The sequence below is a fragment of the Podarcis bocagei genome (genome assembly GCF_964188305.1).
Source record: "Podarcis bocagei genome assembly, chromosome: 2".
In the NCBI taxonomy this organism is placed as follows: domain Eukaryota; kingdom Metazoa; phylum Chordata; class Lepidosauria; order Squamata; family Lacertidae; genus Podarcis; species Podarcis bocagei.
The window spans coordinates 40,576,460-40,598,102 of record NC_138126.1 but is presented as its reverse complement, the minus strand read 5'-3'; the positions used below and the strand labels follow the sequence as shown (position 1 = coordinate 40,598,102).

At 45.7% G+C, this 21,643-nt stretch overlaps 1 protein-coding gene across 2 annotated transcripts in view; it reads right to left on the bottom strand.

Annotated features, from left to right (window-relative positions):
• Window positions 1-18,314, bottom strand: part of GRM7 (glutamate metabotropic receptor 7) — a 461,862-nt gene extending 443,548 nt beyond the window's left edge. Inside the window, exon 1 of one of the 2 annotated variants that reach the window (XM_081184049.1) lies at window positions 17,392-18,314. In XM_081184049.1, the coding sequence (XP_081040175.1) occupies window positions 17,392-17,901 (510 nt within the window). In that variant the 5' untranslated portion in view covers window positions 17,902-18,314. The remainder of the gene's footprint in view (window positions 1-17,391) is intronic. The other variant, XM_081184050.1, reaches the window with a different exon arrangement.
• Between the last annotated feature and the right edge of the window lie 3,329 nt (window positions 18,315-21,643).

Sequence of the window (21,643 nt, the reverse complement as noted above, 5' to 3'; positions counted from 1 at the left end):
ATTGCTTGCCAGCTTCCAGCCCCCGCTTGGGCAGGGGGCATCTTGTGCAGCCATCATGATATGTAAATTTACAGGGCCGACGCTGGCCAGAACCCCTAAAGAAGTCCCAACCAAGCTGCCGCCAAGCCAGCTTCCTTTTCAGACACACACTCTGTGCAATGCAAAAAAAAAAAAAAAACAAAAACAAAAAAAAAAACAACAACACACGCTCCGTGCAGTGCACACACTCTCCATGCAATGCAACTACACACTCCGTGCAATGCAAAAAGCACGCTCTGTGCAATGCAACTACACACTCCGTACAATGCACACACAAAACCTCTGTGCAATGCAACTACACACTCCGTGCAATGCAAAACACACTCTCTGCAATGCACACACCTTTCATGCAATGCAACTACACTCCATGCAATGCAACTACACACTCTGTGCACTGCACCCTCTGTTCAATGCAACTACATACTCCGTGCAATGCACACACACTCCGTGCAATGCAAAAACCAAAGCAAAACAAAAAACACTCTGTGCAATACAACTACACCCTCCATGCAATGCACACGCACTCCATGCAATGCAACTACACACTCCCTGCAATGCACACGCACTCCATGCAATGCAACTACACACTCCCTGCAATGCACACACCCTTCATGCAATGCAACTACACTCCATGCAATGCAACTACACACTCCGTACACTGCACACCCTCTGTTCAATGCAACAACAAACTCCGTGCAATGCAACTACACCCTCCGTGCAATGCAACTACACACTCCGTGCAATGCAACAACACACTCCGTGCAATGCAACTACACACCCTCCGTGCAATGCAACTGCAAATCTCCTAGCAATGCAATGCAATTGCAGCCCGTGCAGCGCCGTGCTCTGCAACGCACAGAGCAAACTGCAATGCGGGCACGCAAAGGTGCTTTCTCCCAGTTGCATATTGCAAACATGGCGCCCATTACATCCCTCGCAGTGAGGTAACCACCAAAAGGACTTAAGTGTCCAGGTAGAGCATGGGGGAGCATGCAGCTGTCCCATACAGGGACCAATCCTGCAACCTAGGCATTACCGGCACTATGCGCTGACCCAGTGAAACCAATGCTTCATGGACCACATGGGGACACTATTCAGGCCGGAAACGCTTCCAGGCCATCGAATTCTAGGGCAAAGCCCTAGGATCACCTGCTAGGCCAGGCATAAATGTTTCCAGTGAAATAGCAGATTTGAGGTAGCCCACAGCTTGTCCAGGTACCCCTGCTTGCCCTTTTAGAGGGAAGCACCCCTTCAAGAAACCCAAAGTTCTTTTATCACAAATGGGCCGAACTGCCCAGCAACAGAATAGCCCATAAGGAGCAGTTTGTTTTGTTTTGTTTTAACAATGGCTAAGAGGGGGATATGAACTCCCAGGTCCTAGTCCTGCACTTTAGCCACTAAGCCACAATGGCTCATCTCAAAATGGCAGTCGCCTCTATCAGGGCAAAACAAACTTAAAGAAAATAAACTTGTTCAGAAACAGCATAGTTCAAGAGCATATACAGAGTGCTCATAGTCCTTGGAGGCACAGGGAGCCATAAAGCCAACCTTCGGGGATACTATAAACGAAAGTGATACCAGCTAAGCTGGGAACAGCCCTGACTAGCCCCACAATTTCAACAAGAGAAATGGGGGAAACCTTTTTGCGAAAGAAAGCCCCTAACGGGGGCTCTCTCACTATTGGGAAAGGCAAGCCACAGATACAGGGAGAATCTTCCTACAGGGCAGGGTAAGGGGTGGGGTGGGAAATTGAACAGGAAAAGGGGGGAATTAAATTATTTAAGGGACTAGAGAGGATTAAAAGAAAGGGGAAATAAAGAAATAAAGAAATGTAACCAGACAATGAGAAGATTGTCCCAGTGCTCCATGTGATCCGATGCAAAACGGCCAAGAGGCCGTGCCAACGTCTGGCCCCTGTATATATAGACTCTGACCCCTCCTCCGAATTGGCAACAATCAAAACACCCCAGCAACCCAGTTTAACCATTTAAATGGCCGGGATTCAACTAAATTTGCCTAGTCACTGGAGGGTGGCCTGTTCCCAACCGCAACACGTGCTCTCTGCTAGGGAGAACACGCTTAATAATTCCTAGGCACTTACAGAGATTAGTTCAAAGGCTGGCAATCTTAGAAGAACCACTTGCCTAGCCATTCCTCTTCCTGGTCCTCTTTCTTAATTTTCTTGTGTTTACCTGCCATGATTTAACTCCTGCAGGCCAGGCTTTGATTTTCTACCTTTTGCAAGGCACTGGCACCTCCTCCAAGTAGGACTGGCCAGGTGTACATTCATCAATTAAATGTAGAATCCTTGAATAAGAAGGCAGAACTGTTTTATTTTATTTTAAAAACAGGTGACAAGTTACACCTGCTGAATTTCCCTTGCTACACAACTATTAAAGGTGCAAGAGCACCTTTGAAACCTGGCAGCTCTACATCCTATGATTCAAGAAAGGGGATGGAGATCGTTTTTGGAAATCAGATTCCTTTCCAACCAGTGGACCCATCAAGCTGTTTTCTTTTCCTTCCCTGAGCTTAGTCCATTATGCAAGAGTGTACCTCTAAAACAAAACACAGTGAGTTGGCTTCAGTCATGGACTTGCCTCTGAATTTATGTACATTTGTACACACACACACACACACACACACACACACACACACATGTGCTAGGATCTCTCTTCAGGTCACCAAAAATGTTTGTTTTCCATCAGCAACTCAGTATCAAAGCAGAAAATGGGACATTCATAAATGGATGTTGAATCTGACCCTGACAACCCTCTAACGAAGCAACGTGACTCATGATGAATAGGAATGGGGTGGTAGGTATGATTTCTTAGACAAAATGTTCGTTTTGTCAAATGCATAGATAGATAATGCATGATTATCAAGACTTTTATGTAATAGCTGCCTTGCTGCAGGCATTCATGCACTTCTAATATGCTGGCTTTTTCTTTGTTTTTGTTTCAGTTCCTCCATCATCTCTTGCTGCTGCAGAAAAGTTAATAGCTATAACCTCATGAATCTGTTCTCCAAGTACAAGCAGGAAAACTGGGTAGAATACCTGGGCAACTCATAGAATCCGTTTGTTATGGAAAGTATTTTTTTTTTAAAAAAGTGCTACTTTTATTTATTAATTTTTAAAAATCCAATTTCCCCCACTTTTCAACAAAAAAGTTTGTCAGAGTATTTTACAGTGATCAACAATAATTATGATCTCTGCCCTCAGGCCTACAATCTAAAAGACGTGGCACAAATGGATAAGGAATTGGTAGGCAGAAGGAAAAAACATAATTTGGGAATCTAACCCCCAAGAGGATAGGCTATCATCCTCTTGGTGTTCTGCTGGCAATTGAAAAGATTCCTTTTCAAATACAGTACACTTTACCATCTTTTGCTGCTAAGTGTGCCGATTGTGAGTGCTGCTCTTTCTGTTCTTTTGCTGTGGTTTTTAGTTTGATCATTTGTTTTTTGCTTGTTGATTCACTGTTCTTCTTATGTTTGCTTTCATATTTGTAAGCTGCATTGATAAATTCCTTTAGGGAGTGGGAAAGAAGGGTATACTCTAAATAAAGGTTATCAATTACAAAGCAAGCTCTCTGCAGCTGCTCCTTCTCTAGTCAATGGACCAGGCCAGGGTGGTTCCCCGCTTCCCATGATGCTTTTCTCCGGAGACAAAACAGTAGCCTCTTAGCTGAACTTTCTGCAGAATTTCCCCCCTGCGAAACCGCTAAAAGATGAACACTGTCGGAATGCACTGTGGTGCTAGTTCACCTCCAGATCAACCTTTGCCTTACAGTGTTAAGAAATTTACCTCCTAGACTTCTAAAACATCAAATACGGTTCTGAAAGGCAATGGTGAAGTTGCAGGTGAGTCAAGACAGTTGAAACTAAATCTCCTAATTTATGAGACACACTGGCTGAAATCCAGTGGTATCCAAAGCACCAAGCAAGGAGAGGGCTGAAGATCTTGAGAGAATGTTTTATACATCAGTGTTTCCCAACCTGTTTCTGACCTTGTTTCCTTCCTGTGCCACCCCCTGGGCATGGGCAAGGGAGCAGCTGCCCCCCAATAAGTAAAAATCAATACAAATCTGAGGTTATGCCCTCCCTAACAAAAGCCTGCCCCCCTAACAAAAATCCTGACTATGCCCATGCCCCCCTATCCTACCAGTAGAAAGGTGGGTATTTACCGTAGTTTTCCGTGTATAACACGCCACCATGTATAACATGACTCCTGTTTTTGGGACTCCAAATAAAGAGATCCCCCATATGACACCCCCTCCCATTTTAAACTTGAAAAAATAGGGGGGAAATATAGTCTTATACACGGAAAAATATGGTAAATGTTTTGTTTGCAAATAGAACATGTTTTATTTATAACTTTTATAATTTGTACAAAATACAATTACATAAAATGATAGGAACTTAATGAAATATTGTTGAAGCAGAAAAAAATAGAATCATAGAGCTGGAAGGGACTCCGAAGGTCATCATTCTATTGCAACCCCCCCCCCCCTGCAATGTAGGAAACTCAGCTAAAGCATCCATGACAGACGGCCACCCAACCTCTGCTTAGAAAGCTCCAAGGAAGGAGAGTCCAGAACCTCCCGATGGAGATCCATCTTCCATGTATTATAAATAGTAAACAACACTTATTTGGCCCCAGTTATTTGACACAGAGGGGGAAACCTACAGCTACAGTCCAAAAGGTGCACAGGGAGTTCTGTATGTATGGGAGAATTTTAAAAAGCAAGTGGTCCTCACTGGCCTGGTTCAAAAAGATCTTGTCATCAGGAGGAGCCCTGGCTGCCTAGATAAAACATTATAGTCCCACACACCCTTACCTGGGAGTAAGGCCCACTGAACTCAGTGCAGCTGTCTCCTGAGTAGACATTTACTATATGCAACTCAGCAGCACCAGACGATCCCACTCAGCTAGGCGCTGGGCTGATGCTGCTGACGGGCTCTGCGCCTCTCAGCAACATCCAAAGGCTCTGATACATTAGACGCTGGAGTGGATTGCACCCTGCGCCTTGCGGAGTCAGTCCCACCGGGCCCAACACTGGTGGCAGCAACAAGCAGTTCCGGCTTGCCCAGTCCTACCCATTGCCACTACACTTGCCTAACCTGGGGGTTCGGGATCGTGGGCTTTGCTGGTCAAAGCGGAGCCTCAGTGATTGCTCTCTCCTGCCAGAAACAAACCAGGACTGCTCCTAGAAAACACACAGTGGTGAAAAGGAGCGTGAGGCCCTGGTGGGCTGCTCCCTTACCTACTTGTGATTGGCCAAGCAGATAGCCAGCCAAGCAGGATTTTATATATATATATTGATCCCCCCTCCCGTCACTTCTCACTTTTCTGTGTGGCCCCCTAGCCTTGTGTTGTGCCCCCCATTTATGCAATTTTCACCTGCAACCCCTTTGGAATATCCTGGGGGGGGGGCGAGGGGGCCATATGCCCCCTGGTTGGGGAACACTGCTCTACAGGAGCTTTGTAGACTAGCAGACTATTGGAGTCCCAGAGGAGGTGCTCTTCTCAGAATCCTTCATTGTGTTAGTACACTACTAGAGTTCATAATATGGAGGGTTTTTTGAACTATATAAGAGCCCCTGGGGCACTGGTATCCAGGAAGTTCTTTTGACCTAAGTCAGGAACTCTTTTGTGTATATCACTACCCAGTCTTCATTTACTCTATTATAAAGTGTTTCTGGATATCACAATCAATTAAGAAAAGAATGACTTATTAATCTTGTGTGCTGGATATTAAAAGCAGTGATTTAACTGCAGGCTTCAGATGGGAAAAAAATTGTGAGAACAAAGTGGAAATGAATTTTACCTTGCCATTTATCAACATAATTCAATTCATTTCACCCTAACTAGCAGGCTGGTGTCACATGTAGACTGTATCCTACTGGGTGCAAGGTTATGCTTCAAAGTTGTGGTGCCCATGCAGGGAACATGGAACACTTCTGTTATGCACATCAGAGGTGTCACATCACTAACGCTGCAGAAGACAGAATCAGGATTCAAAATGACCTCAACAAATTGGAGAACTGGGCCCAAACTAACAAAATGAGTTTCAATAGGAACAAACGTAAGGCAGGAGGAACCTGCTGCACAAAGAGCAGCTTGCCAGTAGTACATGTGAAAAGGATCTAGGAGTCTTAGTGGACCACAGGTTTAACATGAGTCAACAGTGTGATGCAGCAGCAAAAAAAGCTAATGCTGTTCTAGGCTGCATCAACAGAAGTCTAGTGTCCTGATCAAGGGAAGTAATAGTACCACTCTGTTCTGCCTTGGTCAGACCACCAATTCTGGGCACCACGGTTTAAGAAGGATGTTGACAAGCTGGAACGTGTGCAGAGGAGGGCAACCAAGATGATCACAGGTCTGGAAACCAAGCTTTATGAGGAACAGTTGAGGATGTTTAGCCTGGATAAGAGGAGACTGAGAGGAGATATGATAGTCATCATCCAGTATCTCAAGGGCTGTCACATGGAAGATGGAGAAAGCTTGTTTCAGTTAACAGAAAGGAGATTCTGACTTAATATCAGGAAGAACTTTCTAACAGTAAGATCTGTGACAGTGGAAAGGTCTCCCTCATGAGTTTGTGGACACTCCTTTTTGGAGGTTTTTAAGCAGAGGTTGAATGGCCATCTGTCTTGAATGCTTTACTTGAGATTCCTGCATTGCAGAGGGTTAAATTAGATGACCTTGGGGATCCCTTCCAACTCTATGATTCTATATTCCTGTGAATGGACAGACACTGGCCACAGTGGTCAAGAATGTCCATCAAAGGGTGTGTTCTGCTGCCGTCACAGAAATCTGAGTGGGAAAAATTCATTCCATGCCACTTTAATATACTTTCCCCTGGAACTCATGTGCATGAGAATGGTCAGATAGAGAATGTTTAATTTTTGTGTACCAGGCTGTTGCTAATGAGTCAGGAGCAGAAAAACCGGTAGAAAGCAGGCAACTGTGCCATCACAAGTAGTTGGATAGAGGCTCTTTTCCTTTGTGACCTGACCCCAAGCGAGCCCCACATCTACTGAGTCACATTACTGCTGCAAGGAAGCTGATGTCATATGCTCACATTGAGTCCTCACCCTTCTCTCTCCTCTCTTCTCCCCAGCCCCTGCCCCACAGGGCATTTACCATCACACAGAGAGATACACCTGGTAAATTTTTAAACTTGCAAATTGGTAAAAGGAGGGTCATAGTCGAGTGGAGAAGCTCAAGTTGTAAATGGAAGTCAAGTTGCAATGTAATATATGTAAGTTACCCAGAGATGGTTTTTATTCGGCATGAAATAAGTTGAAGTAGTAGTAGTAGTGATGTAACATTAAATAATACTTATTAATTATAGTGTATTGCATGCAGGAGTTCCCAGTTAAGTCACAGGAATCTTCAAGTTCCTGTCTGAAAACCTGTAGAGATGCTGTAGACTAACAATAAATTAGTGTGGACAATACTGAGTTGTAATGCTAAATGAACAAATCGTCTGACTCTGTATGCAGCCCATTCCCATGTTCCATTTAGAGCAACAGCAAAATTCAAAGCATGCTAATAAAGAAAGACACAGCCCATGTTTTTCACGGGCTTCTCTAAGACTTAATTACATTTTAAAGGACTTTTAATGTGCAAAATGTTTTAATCCATATCTCATTATAAAGCATTATCAGTCACAAGAACGCAATGAAGTGGGCAATTATTATCACCGTTTCAGTGACTGGACTGATGACGGATGATAGTGAATTGCTCAAGGTGTTCCACTCGAGGACTCTGGGCCAGCTGCAAGAATCTTTAGGCTCAAGAGTGAATACCCGAGTTCAGAGACTTGGCAATGGAGAAATGGTGGTCATAATACTGGTAGGCACATTTGCATTTGATTCACTGCTGATGTATTTTGGATTCAAAGTAAGTGCAGAAAGTCTTGCAGGTACAGGCACTGAGTGAGTGGGAATTTCATCCCATATTGGTTGCTGAAATACTACTGAATGGACATGAATAACATGTCCCTAAATACTTGCAATTCCAGATTCTTGAAATGACAGAACTCTGCAATGCTAGCTCATTATTGAGGTTAGCTGTTGTTTGTTTGTTTTGCTGAGGCATGCTGAACAAAATATTTGTATTTCTTGAACAAAAGATTTCATCTGCAAAGAATAAGATGCTTTTCTGGTGGTAGTTTCCTCCCCTGCTGTGAACTGGCATGCCCATCTTGCCACCACTTTTTTCTGCAGAGCTCCTATGCATGATTTATCAGTGGTTATACTGGCAGAAATTCAACAGGTGTATTTTTTGCATAATGAAGATGCTGTGATGGTAAACACCAGGGGCAATAATGCAGTGATTAAAAGTGCAGGAACTCTGCCTCCCCCTCTCCCACAACATGGTAACCCTCCTATGCTATGGTGTCCCTATTTTCCAGGGACATCCCTGATTTAGAGAAGCAGTCCCAGTTTCTGATTTGATCCCAGAATGTCCCACTTTTCCTTAGGATGTCACTATTTTCATTGGAGAAATTGGGGGTAGCGAGTTTTCTGACTCCTCAAGCCGTCTGAAGGCAATCCTATAGAGGGAAGTTTTTTAAAATGTTTAATGTTTTATATTTTTTTATATATGTTGGAAGCTGCCCAGAGTGGTTGGGGCAACCCAGTAAGATTAGGGGGGTGGGCTATAAAGAGTAAAATTATCGTTATGGAATGGGACATCCCTATTTTCATTACAGAAATGTTGAAGGTACATTGGGGACCCAAGTTTGAGAAAGGGTGGTAGACTTTGCACTCATGTGAAACATTTGCTTGGATGTGACACAGGAAACTTCAGAAGATAGCAGCAAACAAGGACTGATGTTCTATAAGCAGGAGTTGTAAATGAAGTCTCCTATTGTGGTCGTGAAAGGTCTCAATTAAGGGAAAGAGGGGAAAGTAGGAGATATGCTGGAAAACCTAAAAACAAAAGTGAAATTATGGCCCAAAGCAGGGTGTTAGTGGAGAAAGGTATGCTTCTGGGAAGGGAAGAGTGAAATCTTACAGAGCCTGTCAGTTCCCCTGGGCATTCTGGTAAACACTTCCAGCTGAAGGATTCACAGATAAAACTGCCCTAATGTAACTTTGAATTTGCTGCTAGATTCTTTGGGAATCTTGATGGACCATATGGTAACAAAGCCATATTTTGCAATGTAATAGTAAGCTTAAAACTAATCATCTGAATTCTTTCACGGTGACCTTTTTGTTTCTCTTCTGCCACCTCTGCAGCTGAATCTTGAGAAGAAAACCGATTTGTAATTTAAAAAATATTTGCAACTCAAAGTCTGATTTCAAACAGAAGCTTTCCAAGGCCTGGTTAGGCTTGCTGAATCAGCACACTGGACACCTGCAAGCCTCAATGGATCTGTGACAATGCCTGTGTTAATTCCTGCTGGTCTGAATGGAGGGTGAGAAACCAGCACAATTAGGTTAATGACACAACAACAATAACAACAACCTGTTACATCGAACCTTTCTTTTTTTATAGTCCCCCCCCCACTTCTGGGCTAGTACGCAGTTGATGTGCTACCTACACAGTAAAGGCAACCCCCATTTTAGGCATGGCCAATATGTGTGCAATCACATACATGTGCCGAACCCAGAAGTGACCTAGAAACATCATGAATGACATCACTAAAAGGGTGGGGTGGGGGTGGAATGGGACAGAGCAGAGAGGGAGCAGAATGAGGAGGCAATGCTTCCGTTTTCTTCCTTTGTGACTTTAAATTGCAATGTCTTATGCTTACAAACAGTAAATGGAACTTAAGAATTCTGCACTCGGTGTCAGTTCCTGCGCTTTCGTGACTCAGCAAGAGATTACACACAGTTCTGTTCTAGTCGGAACACTTGATAGCTGATTAGAAATTGCTCACTCTTTAGCTGTAGTGTAGTATGAGCAATGATCAGGACTCCCGGCTTCTGCTTGAATAGGCCATCATTTCCAAGTGTTATGTAGGGTGGCCAGGTTGGACAAGGCTCCCAGACTTTTAATAAAGACGTTGAGGCTGGTTCAATGAGTGTTGATTGCTGTATAGCAGTGCTGCAGCTGTTAGAAAAGCACCCCACACTTATTTATTAAAGTCATCCCTTTACTTGCAGTCACCCTAGTCTTGAGAAGAGAATCTCACTTACGGAGTTTACATCTGGGAATGTTTAGTTTCTGGTAGCTTTTGGGCAAATAATACTGAGGGCCAGCAATCACATTCCAGGATACATATTTCTTTATAAGTATTTATAAACCACACACATACACACACACTGTCAAACATTATGAAGCCAAATACAGAGTCTGCCTCTTGAGATCATGTAACCCCATTATACTGCTGGGAATATCTGGTTCTCAAAGTAGATGGCTATTGTTTTGTCTCCTGCCTGTCACTTTCAGTTCATTTCTCCAACCAGATGTTAGCCACTGGGGGAAGGGGAAACTTTTCTCATCCAGTCTTTGACAAGAAAGCTGGCTTTACTTTCCTTCTTCCATGGTGTCTGAGGGCAAGAGTTTGTTTACTAAGTCTACCATCTTATACTCACTTTCCTGGGAGTACATGTGTACAGAACTGTTATATGAGATGCTATGTGGGCCTCTTATGCTTTCATGACCAAATGACCGTGCTTACAAAAGCCAAATTCTTTTCTATCACTTTCTTCCTGATTGTCCAGGATATTCATACACCTCCAGCGCTCTGATTGTATTATGCTTCTCAAATGGCTTTAATTATATGCTTCATCTCTCTCAATAATATGACAAAATTCATCATATTCCTATCCCCAGGACACTCTCCATTGTCACTCATTGAGATTAATTAGCATATTGCTATAAATAGAAATAACACCATCTGATATGATGTGGTTTGTAGGATGGATCAGTGCCTCCAAGTGAAACCAATTTTTAGAGAAGAAAACTCAGAACGTATTGTCTGCAGGTTTATCCTATTAGCATGGTGCCATCTCAAGTGTAATCAATATTACTTTCATAAAAATTAATATAGTACAGAGCCAAGAAAACAAAGAGGATGGGAGCTGGGAAAGGAGAAGTCTCCAGATCATAATCTCCATTCAGTGAGCAAAAACTGAGAGTAACAGGGAGGGGCCCAAATGAGCAAATGTGCAAGTTCCCTAGTAGCAGTCGTAGGTGTGTGGAGAAACCATCTAGGACAACTCTCTGTGGATAAGGTGCCCCACACCTAGAGAATGGGAAAAGCCCTTTGACAGTTTATACAGTCTTTGCCATTCTCAGTTCTAGTCCAACCAGCCTTTTGGAAAGAGCTTTCTGTTCATTGAGTCCTCATTAACAAGTATTCCTTATCATCCTGAGGGCTAGTTTCCAAGGAGGTCAGTTTTATATTATCAGCTTCTCTTTAATCAATTGTAACATGTAGTGGGACAGCGTGCACAGGCCATGGGGAGGAGAGATTTATCTTTTCCCTCCCCAGCTGTGATCTAGACAAAAATCCTGCCCCCCTGCAGCTATGGGGCTTGAGGGGGCAGGAATTCCCATGTACACCAACAGCAATTTATTGCCTACGGCCCATAGCCATGAAAGGAGGGGGCTGGGTTTTGTTGGAACTGCCTGCACCCAAACCAAAGAGGGTAGGCGCACACTACACATTCAGAATAGGCTTGGCCCCACTGAAAGGCCCTGTGCTTGAAATTACATGTACCGGTAAGTTTTACCTGTGGTGTTTTACCTGTACTGGCTTATTTACACAGGTAGCACACAGACCTGTTTCCCATGACATGGTATGGCTTAGCGAGACTACGCAAAAATAGAGGCCCCAAGAGAAAGGCTTGCAGCTGTTTTGCTGCTCCCCAAGCCTTTCTTCTGCCAGGCTAAACTAAGCCAAACTTTGGTGTAGTGAGTCATCTGAAACAGGACTTGTGGTCAAACCATCTCCTCTCTAACTGAGCTGCAGCAAAGAACATATAGTATTCAAAAGGACCCGAGAGGAGCAAAGCAACTCTCCCAACATCCATCTATAATCCATAATCTCACTGAGCCATAGTTTGGCTTACCATGTCATGCAGACTAGGCCATATTAAACTTTGCAGTCTGTAAGTCACAAACCTATATAATGCCTATAATGATATTTATACATTTCCAGATGTTTTCATTCCGCAAAGCCTATCTGATAATGATCCTGTTCTGATGTAATGGAAAACCACAATCTACTGTTATGTGAAAGTTTGTGTGGAGGGAAAGTATGTACCTCAGGTTAAGAACTTAATTCATTCTGGAGCTCTGTTCTTAAACTGAAACTGTTCTTAACCTGAGGTACCACTTTAGCTAATGGGGCTTTCCACTGCTGCTGCGCCGCCGCCACGCTATTTCTGTTCTCATCCTGAAGCAAAGTTCTTAACCCAAGGTACTATTTCTGCATTAGTGGGGTCTGTAACCTAAAACGTCTGTAACCTGAGGTACCACTGTATAGTGAGTGTGAGTATGTGTGTGTAAACTGTATGGGAATTGTATGGGTATCTGAAGAAGTGTGCATGCACCTGAAAGCTTATACGCAGCACAAACTTCGTTGGACTCTAAGGTGCTACTGGAAAAAAATTTATTTATTTTGACTGTGTCACACCAACATGGCTACCTACCCGAGTCTAGAATGTATGGGAATTGTATGTGTACACATACACATTGGCCATGCTCACCACTAGCATTTGGCCCTCAGAGGGGTGGCTGATTGTCAGTGTAGCCCTCAAGCTAGAAAAAGTTAACCACAGCTGGTTTAAACAAACCACAGTTCTCTGAAGGAGGACATAATAGTTACAAAATTCCCATTCTATGCAAATTCAGGCAAGAGCAAATCATGTGATACATTTGTCAGAGTTATATTCTGAGGATGTTGCCAACTTGCCTCAGCAAACTGCTGTATGTTAACAATTCTTCCACCGCTTCCTGAGATACAAGGTGAGCATTGGCAGAGAACCATCCAACAAACTGAACCAACAACAGCAACAGACAACCATGCAAATATACGTTTCTTGCATTACTCCAGAACATTTCTAAAGTGTCCTGGTCACTTAGGGCTCCTGGCTTCTCTACATCTGACAACAACAAGGCTAAAGATTTTTTAGGCAGGCAAATGAAAAAAGCTCTTCTTCAGTAAAATGGGAAATGTATCTCTGTGGTCCCCCATAGATATTTGTCCTCCAACATACAACTTTGCCTAACTGAAAGCAGAAATAAAAAATGCTCTGTATTCTGTTTATGTACATCATAATGAACTTTTCTAATGGAAAATAATAATTTGAATTGATCCCAAGCCTGCAAGCAGCATACTACTACAAAATGCATCAGGGGGTAGTCAAAGCCTTCATGTAAATAAATAGCCATCTTTCCCAAGTAGCAATGAATCCTACAGCATCAGTTCCCCTGGGAAATATGCTATTAGCTCCCTCTTAATTATAGCAATGTCCCATGTATAAATGTGGGATTCTTTTGTGTATATAGTAGAATACAAAATGATGGGGGAGGCTGTTTGGTTTTGCGCTTTTTAAAATCACTATCTGAGAAATATGAATCTTTTTGAAGAGCAAGATCTTAACAGATTTGCGAGGAGAGACAGATCGTTTGCGGAGCATGGAAAGTAATATATCATTTGCTTGATTCTGAAAGAATGCTGTGTTTAGCCCTATTGCAGTGGTGAATAAACTCAAGGCGCTTTTGTCTTTTAGCTCTCTCCATCCATACTTACCGTCATCACCATCATTTTTATTGCAAAGCTCTGTAAGTCAGGCCAGTATCATAACCCCTGCATTGCAGATGGGGGAACTGAGGTAGAGTAGTTTGCCTAAAGACTCAGACAAGTTCATGGCGGAGGAGGAGACTTGAACTGGGGGCTTCCACACTTGCACATGAGGAAGCCACCCCTCTATAGTGTATTTGGCTAAAACCAAAGTGGATTTGAAGCACATGGGCACATATGCTGAAGGCCCAGGAAGAAATGTGGTAAGCATGACACGTTGTTCTTCTACCCTAACCTGTTGCACATCCAGAGCAACACAGTACTCTAATAGTAGTGCTACATTTCCTCTCTTGTCTGCAGTCAGTTTCCAGAGACCTTTTCAAAGAGGCAGCTGTGTCGGGGATGAAGAATGTGACTCTTGAGCAGTACATGAAGAGGAATGATGGGATATGAACCTCATTGTAGTAATGCACACCTGTAAAATATTCGTATTCAGAACAGCAGTTTCTGGCAGGGTGGCAGCAGCAGAGTGATGACATAATGAGATCAGGGGATGTCGAAGACGTGTGTGTGTCTTAATTTATTGTGCAGTGACAAGTTTTACTCTTGCCTTCCTGACATGCTATATAAGATCAACATACTGGAAATACAGCAGACATTTCATGATTGCATAGATGAAACAGAAGATTGAAGGGAGGAACTGCTGTGGGAAGGAAATGTCTCCGTAAAAGTATGCCTGGACACTGAGATGCAGCACTGAGGGTCTTCTGATGGTTCCCTCACTGTAAGAAATGAAGGTACAAGGGGGAAAGGCAGAGGGCCTTCTCAGTAGTGGCACCCAGCATGTGGAACAAATCAGATATCAAGGAGATGTGGAACTATATAACCTTTAGAAGACATCTGAAGGAGTTTGCTGTCCTCACCCCGCCCCGCCCCCACCCTCACCCCCATTATTGAATGCCTATGATTAACATATGTTTCTGTCGCAGATCTTTACATGTGGGACACAACTCAGACACCTAGAAAAACATTTTGCCCTTTCTGTGCCCGTGTCCCTCCTATTTTTTTCTACTGCTACCACTGTTCCAACTGCCTTTAAAAAAGTTTCATTAGGTTTCAAATGAAAAGATCCTGCCTGTTACAAAAAATGAAATAATAATATTCAAAACACCCACATATTATAGAACAACTAGAAGACCCACCCTTTGGCAAGAAGGACCCTGGTGTGGCTGCTGGTGGCTTTGTCACTCCCTCCAGGAGTGACGATAATTGGGAAGCAGCAGCTGAGCTTCCCAAGTTGGCAGTTCTCAAGTTGTAAAGCTCCGCTCTGAACGAGCAAGCTCTTCCTGGAGAGATGCCTGCAAAGCTCAGATGCCAGAAGCGACGGAAAAGCCGACTGAGCCCTCCCATCCTCCACCTCCTGGCTTGCGGAAAACGGAAGAAAGAAGGAAGATCCAGGAATTGGACATCCTTGGGCAGTGGCAGCAGCACCTGGTGCAGAGCCACGGAGCCCAGAGGCAAGACCGGATCACCACCAGATTTCTCGCTCCTCACACCGCCCCCAGGCTAGGCGAAAGCAGAGCAGTCGGAGCAGGGCGATCGCCGCCTCAGGAAACGCAGCCAGGAAAGGCAGCCCCGCTGGGGGAACGAGGGGTGGGGAATCCGCGCTGGACCAAAGGCGCCTAACGAGGACAAGTGGCGGAGCCTAACTTCACGCTGCGAGCCACAAGTTGAGGCGTCGCTCCGCTCCGGGCAACCCAGCCCAGCCTGTCCTTCCCCCTCGCTGTCAGCAGCAAAAGCCGCCTGCTCCCTCTCTGCGCTCCGCCTTCCACGGAACAGTTGCCATTTGCCAATTAGACGCGGTATTACCGGGTGTTGCGAGGGCGGACGGCGGAGAAGTGCCCCGACTCTCTGTCCCGGGGAGCTCTTTTTCTTCCCCTCCCTATAACACACAAGTGCTTCTTATATCCGAGATGGAATCATCTGGAGTTTCAATTTACAAATCAGCTATTGCAAACACACACACACAAACGCACACACACTTTCCAAGGTAGAAGTATCCCCTATCCGAATTGCAAAAATGCCTTTGCTGTCGGTTAATTTATTCTCTCTCTCTCTCTCTTGAGAAGGACATTGACTGCTAGAGTCAGGATTGTGCTCTGTCTCCCGCCTTTCCCAGGGAGATTGTAGGCAGCTTGGAAACGGGGGGTGGTTTGGGTGGTTTGTTTTGTTTTTTAGTGGGATGGGCTTTAACTCGGAAGCGCAACTTGGGCTAGAAAGGGGACGCGCGTGCTGTCAGCGCAATTGCTGGACACGGACCCGTCGAAATCGCAGTTTGATATCCGAAGGGGCAAGGGGAGCTTCAGTTTATAGGAGCGAGTCAAGAGAAATGCATGAAAAATAAAAACCAGCGCACATGGGGGCAAAGCACTGCAGCAACACAGGCGCGCGCACACACCGCAAACCATCGCCAGCACCAATCTTTTAATCCGGTTTTCACCGCCATCTCTCACAACTCGAGGGAGGAATGAAAGGCTCCGGGCATTCGCAGTTGGGGAAAGAAGGGGGATATCTCCCTGCAACAGGAGCACTCATGCACACGCTGATTCAGATGCCGAAATGGACTAGCCAGCCAGATAAACTGACCTGTTGTCCAGGCTGATGGGAACGGTTGGATTGAAGGAGTTGGGTTCCATACAAGATCCCTTTCCAAATCGATCTTATCTATTCATCGGCTCCGACTTTGTATTCTATCCTCTCGGATAGGCAAAGATTATGCGCATATTGAAATTGTCCTAGCACACCCAGCAAAAGGAGAGAGAAAGAGAGAGTGTGTCACAGAAACAGATACACATACTCTTGGAAAGGATGGGAATTTAAACCAGAATAGAAATCAGTGAAGAAGACGACCGAGCTGAATACGGATTTCAGTGCCACCACCACGCGGTGCCCCTGTTTTGCCTCCTATTAACCAGCAGGGTTATTCCTCCAGCCCCAAAGCCGAAGAGTGGCGTCTTGCTTCCTCGCTGATCCGTGGAAGCTGCCCCCTCCTCACCCAACAGCTCGCCTCTTTCTATCACTGAACCGAGAGCTTGGCGGGGAACCGGTTGCCTTTAGCCAAGCCATATTTCACTCTAATGCAAACCCATTGAAATCATCGCCTTGCGTCTCCCCCCTCCGTCGTCTTGATTCACTGATTGATTCTTGAAAATGGGATCATAAATCCAGAGAGTGTCAGGAGAAAAATCCCGAGGATACGTGCTGGAAGGGAGGGCGCCTCTGATTTCCAAGGAGGGAAGAGGCGGCTGGGAAAAGAGAGATGGGAGCGCTGGGGAAGGCAAAGAGCAGAGCAGCAAACTCCCCCGGGGAATGGGAGCGTGTGAACTGCCTGCAGGAGGGAAGTGGGATGGGGTGGATTATCTAACGCTGGGCATCCTGGTCCTAAGGAAGCCCTCGAGTCTAGTGATCCTACAGCACAGTGCCAAGTTGGTTGGTTTCCATTGCTGGGGCTGCTCTCTGCCATGCCCGCGGCTGGCGCTCTCCTTCAGCACCACTCCCTGCCAGCCCGCGTGCCAGGGCTCTCTGGCCATTTCTGGCGCCAACAACCTGATGCTGGAGCCTCCGCGGAGCGCCCTACCTGGAAGAGCCTCAAGATGTTGGCCACCATGATGGAGACGGAGCTGCCCGACGCCCCGATGACGCCCACCACTTTCTCCGGCTTGACGAAGACCGGCGGCTCCCCGTTGGTGCACCTCACGTCGGAGGTGTCCTTCTGGATGAGCGCTTGCACGAAGGTGAGCGACTGCTCCAGCGCGTAGGTATCCCTGGAGCAGGTGTCCAAGATCCTGGCGCCCAGGGTGACGTTGGGCAAGAGCTCGGGGTCGCTGTTGATCTGGTCCAGGGCGTAGAGCATGGCCTCCAGGCGGTGGATGCCGTTCTCCTTCTTGATGTCCCCGCACGGCACGCCGGTGGGGCCCTTGGCGTGGACGGGGAAGAGGCCGCCCAGCGTGATGTCGCCCTCCAGGCGGATGGAGTGCGGGGCGTACATCTCCTGGCCTTGCGCCACCGCCGACAACAGGAACTCCAGCAGGCACCAGGGCAACTTCATCAAAGTCAGCAGCTGCCACAGCCTCCCCGGCTGGAGCATGGTGGGCACCCAGGCTACCACGAGTAGGAAGGAGGGAATGCCGCTGTTCCAGCTGCCGCCAGCCGGCCGGGGGTCCCGGCGCCTCCTGCCGCGAACAAGCGAGGATTCCCCCGAGGGGCGGGCCGGGGCGGGTCTGGCAGGGTGGGGAGGTCCAGCTCCGGGCTGCTGCCGTCGGCGCGCTGTTTCCCGACCGCGCTCGCCTGCCTGCCTGCCTTCCTCGGCTAGCTACTGGGCGAAAGAGTGACTGGGCTGCCGCTTTAAATGCTCGGTCGGCTCCTCTCCGCCTCCCGCTCGCGCTCTGCCCACCTCCTTCTCCTCCTACTCCCCAGCTTTGCCTGCCTGCCTGCTCTCCCTGCGCGTCATTACGCAGAGATGCGGGCGGAGGGAATCGTCGGCGAGGCGATGCGGAGAGGCCGCGGGGAAGAAGGGATGGCGAGCCTCTCAGCTCGGCGGAGGCAGTCGACGTCTCCTGCCTGCCTTGAGTCTCTCTCCTTCGGGTCCTTTCTGTTACCTGTGCCGAGAGCCTTTTCGCAGCTCTCCCTCGGTTCGTTCTCCATCCTCTTGCGGATGCGTCCTGCGCTGGAGGATTTCAAATGCTCTGGGACGAGGAGGCTCCTCTGTACAGTGGCTTGTAGAAAAACGCTCGCAAGTCGCTGGCGACTGATTCCAAAGCACAAACTCTTTCAAATCGTAAGCTCTCTGGGGTGGAGATCCCAGTTCTTCGATGTAACCAGTTCCTTGCTTGAAATCTAGGTGTGCGACGTGCTACATGTACAAAGGGGTGCGTATATTAATGTGAAGAGGCAACTATCTGAACGTATCTTGTATATTTTAAATAGTTTCATTAATTTAACTGTTGCATGACCTAGCGGTCTTCTGAACCCTAGTTTGTAGGGTGAGTTCTGACCAATTCCTTTTTGATAACCGAAATATTTCTATCCTATTTGATTAAAACTCTTCAAATACAAGACTAGAACGTAAATAGTGACAGGAGTAGTGTTTCACCAAGTTAGGATACGTGGTAGGTAAATGCAAGGATTGTAAAAAAAATAAAAATCGCAGGAATTACAACAATGTGCAGATGTTTCATGAATCCCAACCTTAAGAACAGCATCCTTTGAGAGGAGCTCAGGTATTTTATTTTTCACTTCAGAGAGAAGGAAAAGATAGGTTGGCTGGGCTAGAGCTGGGCAGCTTGTTTCCAGTGCAGTGCAGAGGAAAAACGGATTTCAGGTAACCTGGTCCAGAGTTGTTTAGGGCTGGTTTGGTGGTGTCTGGGCTGCCAGTGCAGATCCCTGAGGATATTTCCCCTATAAGGAGCACCACTCACAGCTCTGGATGAGGCATTTCTCACCCACTGTAGCCCCTGCACCCTAGCTTCAAGGAAATCCCCATGTAGTGCAAAAAAGCAAGACTCTAAACTCGACAATGTGTTGCAGTGGCCCAATTGTCACTGTTCAGAAAGATGTGTAGTTGGCGCAGCAATCGTAGTTAGTGATAGGTGCTCTTTGTGACCAAGGCCAGCTGGAGCTCAATGGACAAATGATGGTTCAAAGAGCACCCCTGCTCTTCCAGACGGAGTGCAACTCAGTCTAGAACAAGCAAATTTCCCAGTTCTCAAATCTCAAATCTGCGACTCACCCACAGTGTTTCTGTCTAAGTAGGATTCAGCTTCAGTCTACTGGTTCTCATACACTCTACCACTGCATCAGTGTGACTGAGGCCTGCCTCATGCATGCAATTGCAGAAACAGGTGCCCATTCAGTCAAACAGATGCTCTACCCCTCCAGTCCTACAGAAGAGCTTGGGAAGAGCATCCCATTTAAACCCAGAATCTTACAGAACTGAAAGAGTTGATCTTCATTCTTGGAAACCACAGTTCTTTTCTGGGGCTCTCTTTTGCCTTTAAACAAATCATGACCCCCTGCTTCACTAAAGAGACAAATTTGGAGTCTATTTTATCTGCCAAAAGCCAAGAGAAGAACAGCTTATAGGCATAAGACACCTGGCTCTGGGTATTCCAGACCTGATACAAGATGCTCAGAGTTGAATGAAAAAATAAACAAATGAAGTAGGTCAGAACAGGACAGCCTCAGCGAACTTTGACTGTGCCATCTGTGCAACTATTCTACATTCCTTTGCTGACACTGTGGCATGTGGAACAAATTTAACTGCCCTCTGCACAGCATTCAAGAGAAAGGGGAGGAGAAGGACCAAGGTGAAGGAGTACCTACCCAAGCCTATTACATTTGATTTTTTCTGTCAATTTGAATATGTCATTTCTAGTCCAATGCTGCTGTGTATCCTCATTTTCTCTCCTCCGCTCCCTCCCACTTTCAAAGCACAGTGTTTTCTCGGAGCTAGCTGAAAGACAACTACAGCCATGTGGAATGAGATAATGACATTGCAGTTGAACCAACTACAGCTAGGGCTGAGGAGTGCTCAAAAATAGCACTCTGTGTAACATGGATCTGTTGAGAAGACTCATCAAACATGTTTGCCTTTCTGCACCTGAACAGCAGCCTATAGAACAGCTCACATGCTTTGAGCATCAACCCTGAAGACCTCTTACCTACATTAAAACATTCCAATTATATTCTCTATCTCCTGGCTAAATATCAGCTGTTCTAACTGGATTTTGTCAGGCCTTGATATCATTTGCTCAAGGAAGGAAGGAAGGAAGGAAGGAAGGAAGGAAGGGAGGGAGGGAGGGAGAAAGGCAGGCGGGAGGCAATATCCTTGTGCACCACCAAACAAGTGCATTCTGACACCACAAGATCAACCCAGAGATGCTCAATGTTTAGCTAGAAGGCTTGACCTGGTTCTGAGGTGTCTGAAAGATGCCCAGAGGCATCATGGCAGCTTTTACAGGCATTTCCAGCATAGTGCCAGGCACAAAGAATAGGGATAATTTGATAGAACCAGCAGATGTAGGGCAAGCTCTATAAAGAAACCCTAATGGATACACAGGAGTTGTTTGCAATAACATAGCTCTATTAGCCTGCTTTCTTTTCAGTAACAAATGCTTAAAAGAGGGATAAATGATGTCTGTGAAGAGAAGGGCTCTGTTCAAACAAACAGATAAAATGGAGGAGTCTGTCAATATTATTTGATGAGTTTTAATATTACTTTGTAGTGTGTGTCCTTTGAGGGGCTTGTTCAGTGTGTGTGTGTGTGTGTGTGTGTGTGTGTGTGTGATGTGATGTGAGATGGAGCTATTCTATTTTGAATTTAACCTTGCTGTTTTGTCCATTCTCCATCTTTGGGTATATAAAGCCAAGAGGCAGATTAATGGCCTCATAATGCTCTTTAATTACTTCTGTCCTATTTACAAATAAGGCAGTTTAAACAATGGGTTCCTTCGCCCCCACCTTTTTGATGTGAATTTATGAGTAAAATAGGGATTCCAATCTCTTTTAATGGCTCTACCAGAAGTCTTAATGTAAATAGGAAGATGGAGTGCTCTCTGCCTCACCCCCCACCTCTCCTTGGGAGTTATATCCTGAACTTTATATCAAAAGGAGTTCCAAACCAGCTCACAACCAATAGTAATGGTAACAAAAAATGTAAAATAATGTTACCATTTCAACAGCTGCATTGTAAAAGTAACTCAGATCAGAGAGCATCTTTGGAAAAGCACATATTCATCTAGAGAGGGGATCAGCCATTTCCCCCAGAGCAGATAATAAGGCCCTGCTCTCCCCCTTCACTTAGAAAGCAGGGGAACACAGAACAGAACATC